Genomic DNA, 20,959 nt, shown 5'->3' on the forward strand with positions numbered 1-20,959 from the left:
GGCTTGCCACCGGGCGCGCTGTCGTCACTGGGGCGGTGCCGGCCGGGGGTGTTTACGGCACAGCCGCCAACGAGGCCTACTCGGCGGCGCGGGGAGCGGGCTGGGCCCGTGGCCGCACCATGTCCGCCTGCCACAGCTGCGCCGCCCGCCTCCTGGGCTCCACGCTGCCCTCTGCGCGGAGAGGTAACCACCTGTCTTCCCTCCCCGGGCTGGCCCGCCCCTCATCCCCGGCCTCCAAGGCCCCACCGAAGCGGCGGCGCCTCCTCGCCGGGCTGGTCCGGTCCCGGTGAGGCGCCGCGATAAAGGCGGGCGGGGCTCTCTCTGTTTATCTTCAGCCGGTGTTACCGGGGAGCGAGCGGGCACGGGATCCAGGGCGGCCCCACGCGGTGCGGGGTTGTGGGAAATCGGCCCCCGCTGCCATGTCGCTCGGGAAATGCGAGAATAGAGTTTGTTTCCTCGGGAGTCGTTTTCAGCAGGAGTTACGCAGTGTGTTACCCTGCAGTGCTGCTAAATGAGCCTGATTCGGTGCCTGATTAAACTGCCTTTGTGTGCAGCCTGAATTTGAAATATTTCTCATAAACACTTGGGCTCACTTGGCAAAAGTGATTGTTTCCAGCTTGGTAGAAGGGTGAGTCTGTGCAAACCACTTACAGGAACTGGAACAAAGGGAGGCTGTCACTGCTTGAAGACTTTTGTCCCTTTCGTGGTGCTCTTGGGGGTAGTGAGAGCTGACATACAGCGCTCGGCTTCGGTGTGAGGCAGACCCCCTACTGTGCTGAAAATCTATGCCATTACTACATTTGCAACAAGATTTTCAATGATTGTACCCTTGGCAATAGCCTGAGGAATCAGAGGTGATTTGTTTTCCTCAAGAGGTGAGTTAACCCGCTGTAGTTGACTTTACATTTACATCACCTGTCATACATTTCCATCACCTGTGTTGAAAGGCTTAAACCAGTGCTGTCAATTCCAGTCTGTCTGGTGTTGTGTAAACCCACTGAAACAATAGACTTTAAAGCAAGTAATGTGCTGAATTAACTTAGAAACATAGAACTATTAAGGTTGGAAAAGACCTCTAAGATCATACAGTGTGACTATCAGCTGCACTTCAGAATTTTATCTTTTAAAATTTGTGTTTTTTCAGTCAGAACTAGGGTTTAAAAGGAATGTGTAGAAGAACAAATGAGGCTAAAACACAGATGCAGAGTAATAAGGTTATTTGTGTGTCCTCTTTCTGCGGAAGTTCTTTAAGGAAAAAAAACGGGCAAGCTTATTTTGATCCACTTTTGTTGTTGTAGTGGATTATGTCTTCTGCCAGGCACATTTTTGCTATTGTTGGTTGGTACAAACTTGAGAGCATTCAGAATGCGTGGATTAGTCTGGTCAATCAGTTGTTGCAGGGGGCAGAGAGGAGGTTTCTGTTTTGTCACAGCCTCTCTTTCCCTACCTTGAGCAATAGGTTGTTCCAGGATATTTGAAGTTTGGCCCAAAAGTCAGTATTTCTTTTCTCAATTATCAATTAAAGGTTAATAAGGTGTAAAGGAACCTCCCAGTATTTCTTAACTTGCTAATCTGCACAGGCTGGGCAGATGTTGTTGCCGCTACCAACGTTCTTGGGTAAATGTTCTTTAAATTTACTGCTTAAGAACCATCCTGGCCCTGACTGCTGGTTGTGTGTGTGAGCAGATACTGCTGGGCTGGCCAGCTGTGGCGTATTGAACACTTATCAGTGTCTGGATCGTTGCGTGGAAGTTGCCAGGCATCAGGCTGGAATGTTGATTTCTACCAAGTATCTGCCTCTGGGATTACTTATGCAAAAAAGTAGCTGTGATAACTTTCTTACTGCTTCATTCTTCGATTATTCGATGATATTTTGTCAAAAAATGTCACTCAGACCTCACAAAAAGCACAGGGATAAGGCTTTTCATGTTTAGTCATAAGGAATATAGCAGTAATACCATTTATTTAATTTTTTTTTTTTGTGGTTTAGCATACTTATACCCTTGAGAGCTCATCTCATGTAGCAGGGTGAGTTGCTGGTCAGCAAAGGCTTTTGTGAGAGTGAGTTTAGCATTACAGCGTGTGTACAGTGCTGCAGGGTAGTTTGGATCTGCTCCCAGTGTCCCATCCAACCACAGCATTTCTGATCAGTAGATGAACATGGTCAGTAGCGTAGCATTTATCTGCTCCATACTTGACACTGTGTACGCTTTCCTAGTTCATCCAGTCTGTTTTTTGGTGTTTTTTCTGTGTCACAGAGCTGTGCTGGATTGAAACCATCTATGCAGAATAAGCCCCCATGACAGAAAATTAGTGCCAAACAGCACTTGCCTTGTAAAACACTTATCACAACTTATTCTTTCTCAACAAGTGTACTTGGTGCACACAGTCTTCAGAATTCTCTGGAGGTACAGATGAAGGAATGCGATGGTTGTGAAAGCTGGCCTGTACTTTTAAGTTTAACATAATAGTTTCATAGTTTATCATATGCAACTTGAAGCATCCTCCTGTGTTGCTGTGGCACTCAGTAGGGGACTTTAAGATTGGAAAGCACGTTAATAATTATTCCTCCCTTAACACTTACAGATACAAGTAACGTTATTACAGGTTTTTAAAAGATTACATATTTAGTCGTGTTAAAAATAACTGCAAATCATCTTCAGGCTCAGAAATCTTAAGCAGTGTGTAGGTTAGTAAAATAGCTTCAGATCTCTTAACACTGCCTTCTTAGCTGTGACTTCACAGATGCCTGTGAGAGTTTTCCTGGTAAATTTAAGCTCATCCATAACGCTTTTCTTTATTTTTCTGTTTCCTGTTACAGTAGCAAGGTGAGTTTTCTTAAAAGGCCTCTTTCAACTAAGATTCCAGCTCTTGGATACCATTTTTACCTCTTTCAGAACAAATGAGCTGTGCTGCTCTTGCCATTCTTACTGGTTTTATTATTATTTTTTATAATAGTTTTTAGTAAGCTTCTCTCAGCTCGTGTATTGTTGGCAAGTTTTTAATTGTCATTGTTGTTACATAGCTCTTCTGTCTCTAAGTCGCAGAATTCTTCTCAAAACCAGAGAGCAAGTGAGAAATTTGCACTTTAAATGAGAGAGATAAGAGATATGCATTCCGGGTTCTCGTCTGTGTGGGGAGATTTTGAAATCACACGAATGACATATGTTGATTCACATTGTGCCTAGTTATGAAATGTAATCCTACCCGCTGTTGCAAGAGGAGGAAAAGGCTGTTGGTTTCTCAATTAGTTTTTTTCCTGCTTGGCAATAAGCTGTTTCAGCAAGGTTAAGGCTGCACTGCATTTACCTGTGCGTGTCTGTCAGCACGTACGGAATACGACACGACCTCTCGGTTTTCCTCAGGACAACTGGTTTTGTCAAGCATTACCCCAGATTCCTGGAAACTGGTTTTTAGTAGAGTTCACAAATGAAAGCCAAATCCAGACGTGCAGTCTATGAGTCCAAGATGCTTCTGTGGGGTTTTTTTGCCTAATAAGGAGACCTTCCTTCAGGGGCTGAATTATTTCACAGTAAGTGCTGTGTACTGATTGTATTTGTCATTCTGAGAAGGAGCTTCATAACTAGAGCGTTCACTATTTTATGACACAATGGGGCTTGTCAATTGAATTACATTAGAGGATATGGGGTTACTTTTGGGTCATTTTTGGACAATCCAGGCAACTTTTAATGAGATGAACATTGAGGTGGCGAAGAGAACTTGTTTTGGATAACTGACATAATAATAATCTTTATGTTCAGAGTTGAGTTCTGTTGCTGGAACCTTTGAGCTCCACTAAGTGTAAATAAATTCTGGGGCTTGATGGCATTGAGATGAGAACTAGAGAATTTTAAATGTTTAATTTTCGTGTTTCTGGGGTTTTTTTAGGTATTACTTGTGGTCGTACACGCATCCCTGTTTTAGGAAAACTTGGGACTTTTGAAACTTGTTCCTTAAGACGAATTCCTCTTAGAAACTTCTCAGAAACACCAGCATATTTTGCTTCAAAGGATGGTGCAAGCAAGGATGGTTCTGGAGAAGGAAGCAAGGTAATCTCCACGTTTCTTAAATGTTTCTAGTAGGTTTTTTTCCATATTTAAAATCAGAGTCCTCTTGAAATTTTTGTTAACTGTTGACATTTCTGGTCCTTCAAATTGCTACAAATGACAGCAAAGACAAAATAAATTGTATTGTGAATGTATTAGCACCAAACCTTACAAACATCCCATAAAGCTTTTCCAAGGTTTATTAATACTTTTGTGTAGCATAAAGGGGCACTTAAACTTTGTAAGATGCTATAAATCCATAACAAGTTTCAGGATCTCAGGAAAGAGTGGTAATCAGAGCTGTTCTCCTTCCAAAGCCCACTATTCCCAAGCAGGCTTCTGAAAGTAGGAATATTTTAAAATGTTCTCGTTCTCAGCACTGGTTTGGCAGTTGTATTCAGCAAGACAAGTCTGTGAGGAATCTAGCTTTATTCTTGTCACTAAATTGTAATCTATTTTCATTCTAGTCTTTCTCTAATTATAGTTAATAAACAGCTTCTTCAGATAAATGATTACCTGAGAATAAAACTGCTCTTTAGTCAGCAAATAAGATTTTGAGAGTTCACAGGCAATAACTTTGCCTCAGTGGGGTGTGTTGTGACATCTGAGGAGCTGTCCTGGTGGCACAGGTGTGTTCTGAAAGTTCAGATCAAACCTTTTTGAAAAATAAAAAAGATAAAAATTTCCAATAGTCTTTTTTTCTTGAAGGTTTGCAAGGAGAAATTGGTGGGTAGGCAAGGTTTAAAAAAATAGGGAACTATCTTAGAAAAGGTAAGAGAAATCTTTGCTGTTTCCTAAAATATATTAGCTTTTATTATTAAAGTACAAAGGCATAAAATGGATATAGGTTTAGAAGCTATTAACCTTAAACAGCACTAAACAGAGTAACATGGCAAAAGCCAAGGTCTCTGTCAGGGGACTCTGCCTTAGAAGTGAAAAATAAATAAAATATTTCCAAGCAGTTTTAGATGGTTTTTTTTATGGCCATATCTGCCTTAGAGCTGCCTGCCAGCATAGCTGCATCTGTCAAGGGCCTGGGAGGAGTTGTGGCTTCCAAAACCATTAGATTCAATACAGTTGAGATAAAGAAATGACTCTATCTGTATGTTTTTTTCTTCTCTGTGGTTAGAATAAATTATGTTGGAATATACTATTAAAAGTATATAAAGCTCTTGACAGAGCTCAGCATGTTACTGTTCCAGTGGCAGTCAAACAGTTCTAATGTAGCTATGGAGTGCCTCTCCCATAGGCATCCAGAACTGGCAGACCTGGGAAATGCAGGTGCTTGTACACTTCAAATTGTTTGCGTTGTTGCCCAAAGTTTTCAAAGCCTTTTAAAACCCAACAATAGTTGTTTTATCATTCATCTATTGCAATATGTGGTTACTGAATTCTTCTAATCTGCTGCTGAATGCCTAATGTAATAAATTGGGGCTAATTGTCTGGAAATCTTTTTTAGAAATCTGTTGGTGAGGGGGGTGGTAAAAAGTCAAGCTCTGGAAGCTCAGGGAAAGGAGGGAACCAGCTGCGCTGCCCGAAGTGTGGTGACTTGTGCACGCACGTGGAGACCTTTGTGTGTAAGTTCTAAAGAATACTTTCTCCTATACTTAGCCACAGATGTGATTGTATTTATCACCTAACATAGTTCTGATAGCCAAGTTTTAGTCTGCCTAGACCTTTAATTAATTATACAGTGTAAAAAAATTTATTATGCTTAGTTTGGCCACGTTGGCGTAAGTGTGTATTGCTTCTGCGGATGTGTTTATGTGATTCCCTATGATGTGTGTTGGAGCAGAATGTAGTAGTAGAATTTGGACTGCAGCTGTGAATAGACAGTTTTAAGAGTTCATTAGAATTTATTCACTGAAAGAGATGCTCACGTAAATGATCCTGCATGCACCATAACCAAGTGCTTATCCAGCAGAGGAATTTGTAGTGTTAAGTGGAGTGGTGTTCTATGGCGAAGTCAAGTCCATAAAACATTGCAAACAGGAGGCAGGAAAGTCCAGGTAGAAAATCCAAAATGTATCAGAACCCTGGTGTCCAGCAGCAGTAACAATTTTTTTGAACTATGGCCCAAGTTAATACCAGTTACGCTTAATGCTCTATCAGACTTGAAGATGTTTCTCCTTATTTCAGTGCTAATGAGACCAGCCTAGCAAAAAGCTGTCAGAAAGCAAATGCCCATAATCGGTGATGGGGCACAAGGGGGAAGTATCAACTCATAATCAGACTTGTGCACTAAGAAGCTTAAGACGAGGGCAGCATAAACTTTTTCAACAGTTAATTTTGCAGTTAGTGAACATGAGTGGATTAATATTCTCGTTAATAAAAATGATCAAACATCATGAATCACAAGGTAGTCTCTATTAACAGTATATTTATTTGTTAGATAAAAAGATCAGTCCTCACCTACTGTGTTTTGGTTTGCTCCCCCCAGCCCCGAAATATTAAGCTTTTTTTTTGTTGTTGTTTGAAACTTTATGCAATAAGATTTTCTTAAAAATCTAAGTCTAGTTTATAGAAGTAGAGATGCAGTCCTAGGGAGTGTTCAGTACGTTAGTGTCTCTTAGTGTCTCCATGGACAAGGTGTGGTTGAAAACAGTGGATGAATTTTAAATGTCATTTACCTTCTTATCAGATGATTCATGAGCTGACAGAGACATTTTGAAGCACTTCCTTGGTGTGTTTGCTCCGCTTGTTACTGGAGTTGGTGCTTTTCTTTGGAATTGCCATTCAAGCATTACTCTAGATTAGAACGATTGTTGCGTATCCCTGGAAAGCAGAGGTCTGATGTAGTATGTTGTCAGCGTCACTAGGAATCTTTGAGCATGCTTGGAAGCTTTCTTGGGAAGAGGAGTTGTTCATACTAAAATTATTGGAGAAAGTGTCTGGTATTTGCAATCTCAGTTTCACAGGAGTGATGATGCACTTGAATGGTGGCATCAGAATCACACAGGTGCTATAAACTGCTTGGGACTGGAAACTGACTTTGTACTTGTAAATGCTGTGTTGCAGCTGGGCAGGTTTGTCAGAAGCTTGAAAGTCAAAATTAGGAGGAAGTCTGCTTGTGACTAATTGAATGTATCTACTTTTCTCACACTTACATGTTCTATTCTGAGGCTTTAGGATTTTACAGCCTTTGAACAGTCTGTTACTGGTTCAGACTCGGCACAGTGACGCCAGATAATGGAGGAGAGCAGACTTCTTGTTTGACTTGAACAGCAGTCGTCAGATTGTAATTAATTGTTAGCTTAAAATGAAACCAAAAACTGTAGTTGCTCTGCTTTCTGAAAGTCATGGTCAAATTCTCTCTAGACCAATGTCTTCCTGGTTTAGTCTGTTAATTTGCTTCCCAGCCAAATTGTGGAATATAGAGAGGCTGGAAAACGGAAGAGCTAAGTTCTAATTATCTTAAACTATTTTTAGAAAGAAAACAAAAACTAATTAAAAAAAAATCTGTGCAGTTCTGCCCAAAATGAATGGGTTGCAGGTTGCATTATGCATGCCGAAACTTGATTTCAGGTAAACTTTTGTTGCTTAGTCAGGAAAAATGATTAATTTGCTCAGTTCTGGTTATAACTACCCAACTTAAGTAAATATCTTAAGCCAAAGGGAAATATGCAATCAGCATTTCTTTCAGTTTTTAAGTATTAGATTTTTTTTTTTAGTCATTTTAACAGAAGTAGGGAAACGGAATACTGAATAAAAGCTACATTTATTGGTAAATTAATTGCCATTGAGCAGCAATACAACGGGCTAGTTGTCTAGTGGAGTTTTTCTTTTTTTTTTCTTCACGTTGCACCTGTAAATCTTGCACAAGGGTTTACTTGGCAATGGTTTTCCAGTAATTAACAATTAAGGAAGACTGTGTCCCAAACCAGAAGGAATTTGCTTTGACACACTTTCTCAGCAGTCCCTGTATTGGATTGTGGCGTTCTCTAAGGAGTTTTGCGATCAGCAAAATAAGATGTGAGCCTTGAATACAAAGTGAAATCCAATAGCTTCAAAGCTGATTGACATGAGAAGCCTTAACCGGCTATAGCTTTTAGTGTCTTAGAGAAAATTTGTGGGTTTTCCATACAATATTGTTGCTAAGTAATAGGTGGATGCAGGCAGGTGGATCTCCATTGAATTCCCATCAGGCAGATAACAGTAATTTGGAATGTTGCCAGGAGACCTTTCCAAGCTGTTATACCGATTTTCTTTGGAGTGGGGTTAATGAAGCCTGTGGCGGTCACAGTATTATGTGCTATGCTATTAAAATAACTCGCTGGTCTTACTTATACATTCATAAGGTGTTTAGTATTAAAAAAAGAACCCCACTCCTCTTCTGCTGATGCCAGCTCTATGGAAGGCTGCAACAAGTTATAAATAAGCAGCTTGTTTATTGCTAGAGGTTGTTATCAAATCAGCTGGTACCACAGTGTTCAATCCATCTTCTAAAACCTTTTCTTGATTTCCCAATGTTGACACTGAAGTTTTTCATGTGGTTGTTTCATTACATCTAATTTGCTTTTAATACACTTACCAATATATTCACTTAAAATCAATCCTATTACACATGATTTGCATGTAACAGCATAGCAATATAGTCAGAAAAGATCTATTTTGAATGACAAATTTATTCTTCTCTACTGTCTATTTTGAATAGTTAAACTTCACTTTTCCAAAGGAAAATGACTGATAGTGCAAGTTTTTGTTTGCAGGCTTTTGAAACCAGTCTTTACCAATAACCTAATTTCTTGAGGCATGGTTCACAAAGTCAGTGGGAGGAGGATTTGGCTTTTGGAATTTGAAAGAAACTTGTTCTGCTCTTGACAGTAAAAATAAATAAGCGAAGTATCTTGCAAAACAACAAAGTCCTGATCATCTGTTGCCTACCTACCACAGCTGCCTCCTGTTGGGATGAGTCCTTTGTGTGACCCCTCTGTGCTCCATGGCCTGCTCTTGGGTGACTCTTTGCCGGCTCTGTGGTGTTCCACAGCCAGTGGGACGTAGAGAGCGGGAGCTGCTGCAGCTGTCCTCTCCTGAACCCGCTGCATGCTGTCTGAGACTGTAGGTTGCTTCTCCATGCTTTAGAGTAGTCTGTCCTTAAGCACAACCTTTTCTTGCCTGCTGGTTTGAGAGGTGGAAACAACTTCTGCATAGGTAGAAGCCTTCATTAGTTTTGTGTTGCTGAGATGCAAAGTTTCCTCTTCCAAGTATAGAGCTACTAAGTACAAAATAGATTTTTACTCTTATTTAGATGCTGTCCTGTATTGTGACTTTTTGCATTCCCTCTGTGGCAATTTTTATAGTCCAGTAATTACTTCTAAAGCTTCTGAGGTGAAGGAAGGGTAAATGTTGAATGAACAGGTGACTGTACTGTCTTACCAAGGCATGATCTGTGTGTGATGAACTGAGGCAGTTGAGTGGATGCTGTCTAAGCAATTCCTTTTACTGTTCTATTTTACTTTTTCTGCAGCTTCCACACGATTTGTGAAGTGTGAAAAGTGTCACCATTTTTTTGTTGTACTGTCCGAGGCAGACACAAAGAAGAGCATCATTAAAGAGCCTGAGTCAGCAGCAGAAGCTGTCAAATTGGCATTCCAGCAGAAGCCACCGCCTCCACCGAAAAAGGTATGGTCCTTTGTTTTACCCCAATGTTTTCTTGTACTCCAGTGTGATTAATTCTTAATCTGCATCAGGTGTGTAATGGTCTGCTGTGACAGAGCGACAAACAACAAAGGCGATTATCTGAAGATTAAACCTTTGAGAGCTATGTGACCCAGCAGAGCACTGATAGAGCAGATCAAATCCAACTAGTTTGGCTTGTTTTCCTCTGGCTTTGTCTTTTGACTGAAGTCCAGTACTGTGATTTTCTCCTTGTGACCACAAGGTTAACCTCAACCCTCACTAGTGGTAGTGTATTTTATTGCCTGCTATGGCCTCATATTCTGCACCCTAACGTTAGCAGCTTCATCTGTAGCAGCAGAACCTTTGATTTGACCCATTTCTGGGCAAGAGCTGTGGCTGATTAGCTTGTGGCTGTGACTTATCTTAAATAATGTGGTTTCCCTTTCCTAAATAGCGAGGGAGCTTGTGCTTCTTAATTCTTAGTGGACTGTCATGGTTTCTGAAGCTGCATGGGGCTCCCGGATAGGCCTCCTAAGAAATAAAATATTCTTGAGATGTCTGTTCCTCTTACAAATTTGGGTGAAAATTACAATGGTTCTAGATATTAGTAGGGGGGAACTGACAGACACAATATGATTGTGTGTAACATGTTACAGTAAACTTATCAACAGGAATATGTTTTATATTTGAGATGTTGTTTCTGTTTCTCAGTTCTGTAGTGGCTGGTTTAGCCAAGAGTCCATCTTTGGCACAATATACTGGCTTTTTTTTCTTTTCTGTTGCAAGTTGACTGAGAAATGTTACTAAGACTGAGTTATTTTTCAGATTTATAACTACCTCGACAAATACGTTGTTGGTCAGTGTTTTGCCAAGAAGGTGCTTTCAGTTGCTGTGTACAATCATTACAAGAGAATCTACAATAATATCCCAGCCAACCTGAGACAGCAAGCAGAAGTTGAAAAGCAGACCTCTTTAACACCAAGAGGTTTGTATGATATTGGGTGTTTTTCTGGTCTAATAAAACTTACCATTGAGGGCCCTAACATAAGAAACCTGAGAAGGGTTTTACCTCGCCACTAGGTGTTCTGTAATTGAAGTGATCTAAAAGAATTTCTATTAAATTATTTTCACTGTGTGTGCTTCTATGATTTATTTAAATACTAATCTAGAAGGCTTATGAAGCCATGGTTCTTACCTGCCTTATTAGATGTTTAACAATTTAATTAACACTGTTATTTTCCTTTAACTTTATAAAGTGAGACTCCGGCATTTTTCTTTCTGATCTCATTTACTACTTAACAGTAAATCTGCTGCTTGATCTGCAAGCAACAATGCAGATCACAAAGATGATCTTTTGCGTAGTGAATTTGATGAATAGCTTTCTAACCTCACTTGCTGCAGTTGGCAGCATCTGTTGGTCACGATAGTATTGTTCCATATCCAGCAGGTGTAGATGGAGTTACTCTTGGCAGTACTTTTGCTACTGAGTAACTGTGTAGCTATGTTGATCTATTTTATTTTTAGAAGTAGGATTAAGTTACTGCTTCTGATTCAAAGTGTACCTTGATTTTTTTTTTTTAAATTTTTTTTTTAAGGTACTTTGTTCTGTCTTGCAAGAGATAGTATGCTAAGCAAACAGAAAACTTTTTGTGATTTTATGTAAATAAGTATTTTAACTGAGGGGGAAACATTAGTAGCACTGCTCTGATAGTGGTAGGAGAGCAGCTGTGTACTGGGCACAGTTCCTGACCCTCTGCAGGAAGATTAGTTGGTGCACATCCAGAGGGACTGGCAGTGAATGTTTATAATAGATAGTACTTTGAAATATGTGAAATACATTTGTATCAGAGTTATAACATAGTAAGTTTAAGGAAGCCTTTTCAAAACAAAATTATATGATAGAAGTTTTTTTCCCCCTTCTATAAGTAATCTGATTGGAGGTAATAGATTGTTACTGTTTTATGTTGTAGAAAGCTTGCTGTTGTTTTGAAAGCATGCAAGTTGCAGTTTGGACTTATTTCAACAGCAATAGAAACTAATTTGTGTTGGGATTTCATGTTAGAAATATAGACTGTGATGAGATATATTCAGAAGAGGGCAAGAGGTGGAGAATTTATAAGCTTTTATAAATGTGTTTTTATTACTGTTTTCATCCTCTCTCTTAGAATTAGAAATCAGAAGACGGGAGGATGAATACAGATTTACAAGTAAGTGAACTCTCTCCTCATGTCCTCCTCTGCAATATCTACTCTCGATGTTAATGTAGAATAGTCTTTAGCGACCACTGGTTTGAAATACAGGGTAAAATCCTGTTTACTTTTCTTCTGCAAGTAAATTTAATTGATAGCATTGAGTGTGTTTTTAACAGAAAATACTAGGATTTGATTCTATCTCATTCTAGGTGGAAAGTACCTAAACAGTAAAAATACCTTGTATGAAAGCTGGTTAAATTACTTGTTCTTAGGATTATTCAGAGTAGGTCAAGTGAAATTGAATTTTTCACTTAGATCTGAGGTGTTATTGTATCAGTAATGCTATACAGAATGTGATGAGGTAGGTGGTGAAGGAAGTTGTGCAATTGTTTTCTGCAGATTGTTTGTACTTCTGAAAGCCACTGTCACCTTGAACCTCAGAACGGTTTTTTTTTTTTTTGGTCCAAATGATGTCAGTTATGTTTATTTTAGGTGTAGATCAATATGTGATCCCAGTTATAGCTCACTTTTCTTATCTTCAAAATTCTACCCTGCAAGTCGCTTAAAACTAGGGCTCTGAAAAAAAGAAAATGCAGCTCACTCTCCATATCCATGTGTAGAGACAAAACCTGTAACAACTGAAAGGAAAGTCTTTCACTCTTGAGAGCAGACCTGTACATTCCTTTTGTAATTGTTATATTATACCAATTCTTGTGCTTTTTCATGGTAGAGATCAGCAATTTGGGTTTATTTCTTCTCTTGTCCAAAAATGAAAACCCAGTTAAAATTAGTTAATTTGTAAGGACCGAAGGTTGAAAATATTTTTAGATAATCCGCAGTACCATTGGAAGTACTTCCATGTATGCAAACATGTGCTTGTGCCAAAATACAATTGGAACTCATGTTTTTGTAGTAATTGTGCCATATTTCTGTTGCAATCCTATCTGTAAATTTCTGTACAGATAGATTTGCAGGTTTGTAGAACAAAACAAGCATTGAGCTTTTGTTGTGTATTTAAGGCAATGGCAAACCTTGTCAATGCTTAAACAGTGCTGTTACTGTTCTCTTCAGAACTCCTGCAGATTGCTGGAATCAGTCCACATGGTAATGCTTTAGGAGCATCGATGCAGCAACAAATGAACCAGCAGATACCTCAGGAAAAACGGGGAGGAGAAGTACTAGATTCACCCAATGACGACATAAAACTTGAAAAAAGTAATATTTTGCTGCTTGGACCAACTGGATCAGGTACACGGCTGCCCATCCTTATAGGTGTCAGATTGTTCACAGAATTGGTTGTTAATTGAGTGATTTTCATCTTTTGCAGCTATTTTGATCTGGTGTATAACAAGCTGAACTGTGAATTCCAAATTGGCATTTTTTGCTTTTATGTCATGGTAACAAGCTGAGTTAAGTGGCCTTGAAAAGGAAGGAGAGTCTATCATGTGATTTTCTTTCTTAAATGCCTATATTTACTGACTAATTAAAAGGTGCAAATTTCACTAAGCTGAAATTAAATGCTTTTGAAGTTTTTCTGTAGATGGCAAGTTGAGTTGTAGTTACTGTGTTGTTTGGTCTCTGGGACAGATCAGTTACAGACGGGTTAAAAGGGAAATTATATTTGTGTTGTATGTTTGTGGGAGAGCTTGTGCTGAAGTAACATTTTCAGACTATTTGGGAGAACATTCACTAAATATTTTAATTCTTTCTCCATGAGTTCAAAGCAGCAGCAATTGGACTTTGTGCTGCACCTTGGGTGTCTGCAAAGGCCTAATGATCTATTTAATCTATGCAAGTATATATGTTTTAGTTTAAACAGTGTGGCATGTTGTTTGTGATGCTGTATCCATTTCGAGCTGCCTCAAATGTGTAGTATCAGTCTAATTCAGAAGTACAGCTTGCTAATATAAAAAACACTTTTACAAAAAGTAGCTCCCTTGGAAAAATATGAGTATATGAACATGTATGCTAGTGTAATTCAAAATGTCTAATGGTAGTAATGCTGATCTTATGATAGATATTTGAGTTTGCATATGGCAGTTATACAGATTTTGTTTCACCAGGTAAAACCTTGCTGGCTCAGACTCTAGCTAAATGCCTAGATGTACCTTTTGCTATCTGTGATTGTACCACCTTGACTCAAGCTGGCTATGTTGGTGAAGACATTGAATCTGTTATTGCAAAACTCCTGCAAGATGCCAACTACAATGTAGACAAAGCTCAGCAAGGTAAACAGTAACACAGTCTATGAACAGTCTTCAGGAAACATACTGACCACACCTCTCCTAAGTGCTCTAAACCATCAGTATTTCTGTAATTTATATTCCTGTTGCATGTTCCTGAATTTTAACACTTTAAATCAGAAATAATAAACCTGAAAAGAGCTCTAAACATGTGTTGTAGTTATTGCTCTTGTCCACAGATTTGCCTATATTCTGTTCATATAACTTTGCAATCTACAGTATGGAAGTAGAACAGATCGCAACTATCTTAAATTGTGTCCGTGCCTGTGTGTAAGTTTTTTTGCTTCTTTTAAAAATTGGACTTTTCCTTAAATCCATTTTCTGTAACTGCAGGAATTGTTTTTCTGGATGAAGTAGATAAGATTGGCAGCGTTCCTGGTATTCATCAGTTACGGGATGTTGGAGGAGAAGGTGTTCAACAAGTAAGTACTTGTGTGGAGCAGTTTTTGCTTTGTAAACTAACACCCTATCAAGTCTATATATCGTCATATTATATGTCACATAGCACAGGAGTATGTGCTGTCATAGCTCTGCAGTTCCTTAATAATTGACCTTTGAAATGCTTACTTTCTTCATTCTCCCCCAAAAAAACTCAAAAACAACTTGAGACTGCTTCACAGAAATGTTTGAATTAAAAAATGCCTTTGTAGCATTCACATAGGTGTAGCATTCAGTATGCTGTGTTGTCTTATACGAGTTTTATGTTGTTTTTCTTCTTTCCTCTTTAGGGCTTGTTAAAATTACTAGAAGGCACAATAGTAAACGTTCCAGAAAAGAATTCTCGTAAACTGCGTGGAGAAACGGTGCAGGTTGACACAACAAACATCCTTTTTGTAGCTTCTGGTGCTTTTAATGGTCTTGACAGAATTATCAGCAGGAGGAAAAATGAAAAAGTGAGTGCATCACGCTGTATTTAACCTAGAAAACTACCTGAGTTATTGTTCACAGTATGCTCTTAAAGGTCTTGCTATATTTGTAGACCCATTAAGTCTCTTTGTAGAGCAGTGGTTTTCCATCTGTTATCTGGGAACCTGAGGGTCAAGCTAATAAAGGTAGCAAAGAGCAAGCCTATTGTTAGTAGGGTTAAGTAGCTTGCAGTGGTCTTTGCTTCCCTTGAGACATTTTTAGCATATGCAAATAGGAAAAGAATGAGGTGGAATGTTGAAAGCTCTTGGTAGAGGACTTGCTGTCAATACTTGAGTGGTAAACTTTTTACATTATTGTCATGTCCTGTGTTTCCTAGAAACAGATGATGTGAAACAGATCTAGGCATTGCAAAAGGATTTCTGAGAAATACCTGAAACTGTGAGAAAAAGCTTTACTGTTGATACTTGGATAGTTTGAGCAAATGATGCTAAAAGTTATCATCATCTTAGAATACCTAGTCATGCAGTTTACTGCTTAGTGCGTTAATACCTGGGGACAGAGTTCTTCTGCACCTTTCTGACAAAATGTGCACCCCATTTCTAACGGGAGTGACTGTAATGCAAATTACTGTTCATGATAGTTCATGTAGCTTTTCATGCAAGCATTCTTGTATGCGTTTATTCACTCCTGAAGAGCCCATTTTAGTGTCAGTGATATTTGTAAACTTAGCAGGCTAGGTTGCTAGCATTTTTGTTTTAAGAAAGACTTATTTACTCTGTGTTGATACTTGCTGAGGGAATCATATGTTATAAGAAATTGATGGTGTGCAAATCATCCAGTTTTACTATACGTAATTTTTTGAGCTTGAATTAATATGTAATGACATAATCAGTCACTCCATGGTTTTTTTTATTCACATAAAGTAATTTAGTTACACAAAGTAACCATAACTATTATAATTCTATAAGCATAACACATTTGTTTTGCAGTATCTAGGATTTGGTTCACCATGTAATATGGGAAAAGGCAGAAGGGCTGCAGCAGCAGCTGATCTTGCGAATATAAGTGGAGAGTCTGATCCACACGAAGATATTGAAGAAAAGGATCGCTTGCTGCGTCATGTGGAAGCCAGGGATCTCATTGAGTTTGGCATGATTCCAGAGTTTGTGGGACGTTTGCCTGTTGTGGTTCCTCTACACAGCCTAGACGAGAAAACCCTTGTACGGATTCTTACTGAGCCACGAAATGCTGTGGTTCCTCAATACCAGGCACTTTTCAGCATGGATAAGGTTTGAATTTTTATTTGACAACTCTTCAGTATTCTTGTTTATAAATACAGTGTTAAAGTGATTTAAAGTATCAGTTGAAATCGATTCTTCCCTCACATGGGCACCTCCCCACTCTGGGCTATGCAGTTAGCAAGTTCATTTGTTAAAACTTGACTGGTTTAGGTTGGATAACTGTCCTTGTGGGGCAAGTAATCTGGAACCAGTTCAGGTGCTCTAATGAACATCCATGACCTTGCCTAGAAGGCATCTAGAGCCACTTCATGTATTGTAGGTGTGCTTGTAGTGGTTGTAGGAAAAGAGATGTAGTCAGTACTGCTAATGTTAGTCAAAAACTTTTTTTTTTTTTTTTTTAGTAAAGATTGTGCTATTGCACTCAGCAAACTGAGTTACAAATTACATAATTAACTAAACTTGCTATCATTTTCTATGCAGTGTGAATTAAATGTAACTGAAGATGCATTGAAGGCTATAGCCAGACTGGCCCTGGATAGAAAAACTGGTGCAAGAGGTCTTCGATCTATAATGGTGAGTAAATTAAGTCTCAACTTGAGTAAATGAAGCTATCTATGCCCATATGTATAGACCTAATTGCGACAACCTTCAGTCAAAGCCTCATTCAGTTCTGGGTCTTACAGGGATGCAGTAAGTCTCGATCTAAAACTGTGGATATTCAGAGTTCTTCTAAGAAAACCCTCTATCTCTGACTAATCACTTTCTAACCATGCTGTTAGGTAGAAGAAGGGCATACAGAAATATTTTTTCTCCTTTATTTTCTTGTAGGAAAAGCTGTTGCTGGAGCCCATGTTTGAAGTTCCCAATTCTGATATTGTATGCGTGGAGGTTGACAAAGATGTTGTAGAAGGCAAAAAAGAGCCAGGATACATTAGGTAAAACCGTAAAAGAAGTATGAGAACAGACGAGTAATACAGCTAGACAGGTATTCTGATATTTGCTATAGGAGCAAGCATATAAACACAAACCCATGCACACAACCTAAAAGGATCCAATTCTCTGTATACTGTACACAGCTGAATTAGTGCCTCTTCTGTCTTAGAGACTTTGGGTTTTATTATTTTGTTTTTACATATTAATTTAAAAATAAACTTGTATACGAAGTTACTTTAAGCCTTTTGTGCGTGTGTGTGTGTGAATAACTCTAGAAATAGTAAATGAAAAGCATCGTAAGCTAATAGTTAAAATCTGAAGTTTAATTGTGATAGTACTGAAGTCTCTGAAATGGAACTTTTTGCTTCCTCCTCCTGGTTTGTATCACTAAGGTGTTTTGGGGGTTTTTGTTTGTTTGTTTTGGGTTTTTTTGGTTAGTGTTTTTTTTTTTTTTTGCACAAGCTCCAGACTGCAGCAGGTTGCTCCTTCATCGCTCTTGCAGCAGTGGAGGGCCAAAAAGGCCCATCTATTGATTTGGTGAACATTTGTTAAAATCAATTTAATAATGTAAAGATTGTGTTGTGGTAATGATGTGATCCAGCACAGAAAGCAACGGGCGAATCCAGATTAAAAAAATTGCTCTCTCAGTGAACAAAGGTTGGAGTTTGAGAGGGCATGGGTCACGTTAAAAACTCAAAACTGAGATTTAGGAACTCTGGCTTGGTTTCTGCCTCTGAGAAGTGTTCCGAGTAACTTTCTCCACTGAGGTAAATGCTTTATATTCATCTATGTGCTGAAGCTTGTCTTGGCACACCTGGTGTCTTTAAAGAGAGTCAGACTAGAAAGTACTGTACTCACCCTAATGGTTGCTTTAAGGGATTTTGTAGATCACTAGCATTCACGTGTGCTGGAAATGTTAAATTTACTGGTTAAATCAAGTGACCTAGCTGAATTGGTAGCCTTTTGATTTTTCAGTAGTGGGACAGCATGCTAGTAGTAGAGTAAATCTGCACAGCAGCACCTTCAGATCAGTAGCTTGTTTAGCAGATGAGTGCTTGTCAGAATATTCGTTGTTGGGGCACTTCGCAGATGGCCTGTTTACCAGAAGCTATGGAAACTGTCTCCGTTCTTTTCCTCAGTTTCTCAAGTGTCTGATTCGTTCACTTTAATTATAGGGCTCCCACTAAAGATTCATCTGAGGAAGAGTACGACTCTGGCGTTGAGGAAGAAGGCTGGCCCCGACAAGCAGATGCTGCAAACCATTAAATACTGTCAAGAGTGCTCATCCGCATAAAGCACACTGGGTTATTTCCTTATGATTGCCTCTGGCTTCAGTCTGATACTAAAGGCATTGGATCTGTCTTGAACATGATACATGATGAGGAACTTTGTTAGATAAATGAGATCATCTATTTTATTGCAACATTGCATTGGTTTATTTGATGGACATTGTGTGGACTTGGATGCCATAATGTTCAAATATGAATTGTATATTACACTTGTTCAATTAAAATGTATAGCAAATATAGCAGCACCTGGGTTGCTCTTCCCAGAAACTAAACCAGCAATGCGGGTGCTGCCAGTAGTTAGATTTTACAATAAATGCTACTCTACAAATGGGAAATCAAGATTAATAATCTGTAGCAGGTGAATAAACGCTTAGCTCCTCGTATAACCCAGTGGGTTGTGTTCAGGTCAGTGTTGGGTTGCTGTTGGTGTTTGAAACTGGATGGGTGTTGGAGTAACTTGTTACATTGGTGGGGGAGGCAGCCCTTGCAATGGGGTTTTGGAAAACTGGGACAGGCTTTGTCATACTGCTGGGAGATTTTGCTAATGTGACACTAGTTTGTTACAGCAATTTGAATGCAATGTTGAATAATACCTTTTCCTTCACCTCTCCCTTAGGAGTACGTTTGGGTCACCTTGAATACTGTGAAAGAAGGTGAAGTCAGTGATTTGCTAATTTTTCCAGAAGGGTAAACAGGATTTCTAGGAAGCGGTAAGCCATCGGAATTTGGACAAGAAGGCGACGATTTTTTTAAATATTAATGTTCTAATATGGTACATCTTGTTTAGCGTATTGGAACTATCATGCATCAATTTTTTGGTGCCATGTATTTGCCCAGCCTATCTTATAATGTTAAGAGATGGAAGAATCAAATGTATAATACTTTTGATGTAATCCATAGTGATTGTTCACATGATACAGTGCTTTTTAAGTTATGTTGCATCTTGTGGGTTTGTCTTTGATTTGTAGTCTTGCAGCACAGTGATCCTCCCTCTTCTGTTTTACACCACAATTAATTCAATCCTTTAGGAAAGCCTTTGTATAAAACACTAGAGGACCTGTATGTGTTTTATTTGTTTCAGGAATTAAAATCGTTGCTTACAACTTTTTTTGTCATTCAGTGATCCACAGACTCAGTTTTCCTAATCCCTTTTTCTTAAAATATTAATTCAAGCTATTTGCCTAAAAAGTCCATCATTTTCAGCCTAGTGGATGTTTTAGGAGAGGAAGGGACACGTCAGGTGTGTTTACCTTATTTTTGTTGGTTTTGTAATGTAAATTGTATGCAATGCTTCTGTTCTTGCCTCAAAGCAGCAGCATGCAGTTGGTAGCTAGATTCAACAGATACTTCCCTTAGGATTTCAGGCTTTTCAGGTGAAGTGACCCATGAATGGTTCAGGAAAAGCGGCTTTTGGAGTTGAGGCTATTCCTAAGAGAAGCTTCATCCCCTCACAATGAGAATGTGTGGTGAACTGTCTGTGCCTGCATCCTCGCTTTCCTCTTTGTAGAGTGAGAAAACCGTAACCGCTTTTACTTCAGAATCCTTTACTTCAGATGCTTTTTTAAACAGTTTGAAAAAACATTTTAGGTGGAACTGTTCAACAACTTAGTTTTGAAAGTTGTTTGGAATTCTGTAACTCAGACCTGTTTTTAAGGAAACAAAATGCAGTGTAACTACAGTTTGTACCTCACCTCTGGTATTTGAATAAAACAGAGTATTTGAGCAGTGGAGAATTGTCATACCTGAACCTTGTACCCAGAAGCATTAATTTTTATGGGTTGTTGGAGCTTTTGAGGCTTTAAGTCGATCTATTTGAAAGATAAAGATGTGGGCTTGCAGCCCATAAGGCCAAGCATGTCCTGAGCTGCATCAAAAGAAGCAGGGACAGCAGGGTCAGGGAGGGGATTCTCGTGAGAGCAGAGTAGAGGGGGGAACCCCACCTGGAGTCCTGTGTTCGGTTCTGGAAGGATATGGAACTGTTGGAATAGATCCAGAGGAGCCCACAAAGATGGTGAGAGGGCTGGAGCACCTTCCATATGAGAACAGGCTGGGAGAGTTGGAGTTCTTCAGCCTGCAGAAGAGAAAGCTCCCAGGGAGACCTTAGAGTAGCCTGGAAGGGGGGCTCCAGGAAAGCTGGGGAGGGATGACGTTTTACAAGGGCATGGAGTTAGAGGATGAGGGGGGATGGCTTTAAATTGGAAGGGGGAAGATTTAGATCAGACACTAGGAAGAAATTCTTCACGCTGGGGGTGGTGAGGCACTGGCACGTGTTGCCCAGGGAGGTCAGGGCATGGAAGAGAAGGCTCTCCTGGGAGACCATAGAGCAGCCTTCAGTACTGAAAGGGGCTTACAAATGCAGAGTGATAGATCAAAGCAATTCTTCATGCTGAGTGTGGGGCGGTACTGGCACAGGTTGCCAAGAGAAAGTGTGGATGTACCCCCTCCCTGGAGCTGTTCAAGGCCAGGTTCGATGGGGCTTTGAGCAGCCTCATCCCGTGGGAGGTGTCCCTGCCCAGGGCATGGGGTGAG

General features: G+C 39.5%; 1 protein-coding gene across 2 annotated transcripts; it reads left to right on the plus strand.

Annotated features, from left to right (window-relative positions):
* The first annotated feature begins 28 nt into the window (after positions 1 to 28).
* CLPX (caseinolytic mitochondrial matrix peptidase chaperone subunit X) lies at positions 29 to 20,155 on the plus strand. 2 transcript variants are annotated; one of them, XM_069867288.1, is made up of 14 exons: positions 29 to 183; positions 3,889 to 4,049; positions 5,506 to 5,623; positions 9,514 to 9,668; positions 10,491 to 10,650; positions 11,831 to 11,872; positions 12,929 to 13,105; positions 13,921 to 14,085; positions 14,434 to 14,522; positions 14,829 to 14,993; positions 15,957 to 16,256; positions 16,689 to 16,781; positions 17,037 to 17,143; positions 18,317 to 20,155. In XM_069867288.1, the coding sequence occupies exons 1-14, from the start codon at positions 120 to 122 to the stop codon at positions 18,405 to 18,407; spliced, it is 1,887 nt and encodes a 628-aa protein (XP_069723389.1). In that variant the 5' UTR covers positions 29 to 119; the 3' UTR covers positions 18,408 to 20,155. The 2 variants fall into 2 exon arrangements, with proteins under 2 accessions (XP_069723389.1, XP_069723390.1); XM_069867289.1 differs by lacking the exon at positions 11,831 to 11,872.
* The last annotated feature ends 804 nt before the right edge of the window (positions 20,156 to 20,959 follow it).

Source organism: Phaenicophaeus curvirostris, chromosome 12 (genome assembly GCF_032191515.1).
Source record: "Phaenicophaeus curvirostris isolate KB17595 chromosome 12, BPBGC_Pcur_1.0, whole genome shotgun sequence".
Classification (NCBI taxonomy): Eukaryota; Metazoa; Chordata; class Aves; order Cuculiformes; family Cuculidae; genus Phaenicophaeus; species Phaenicophaeus curvirostris.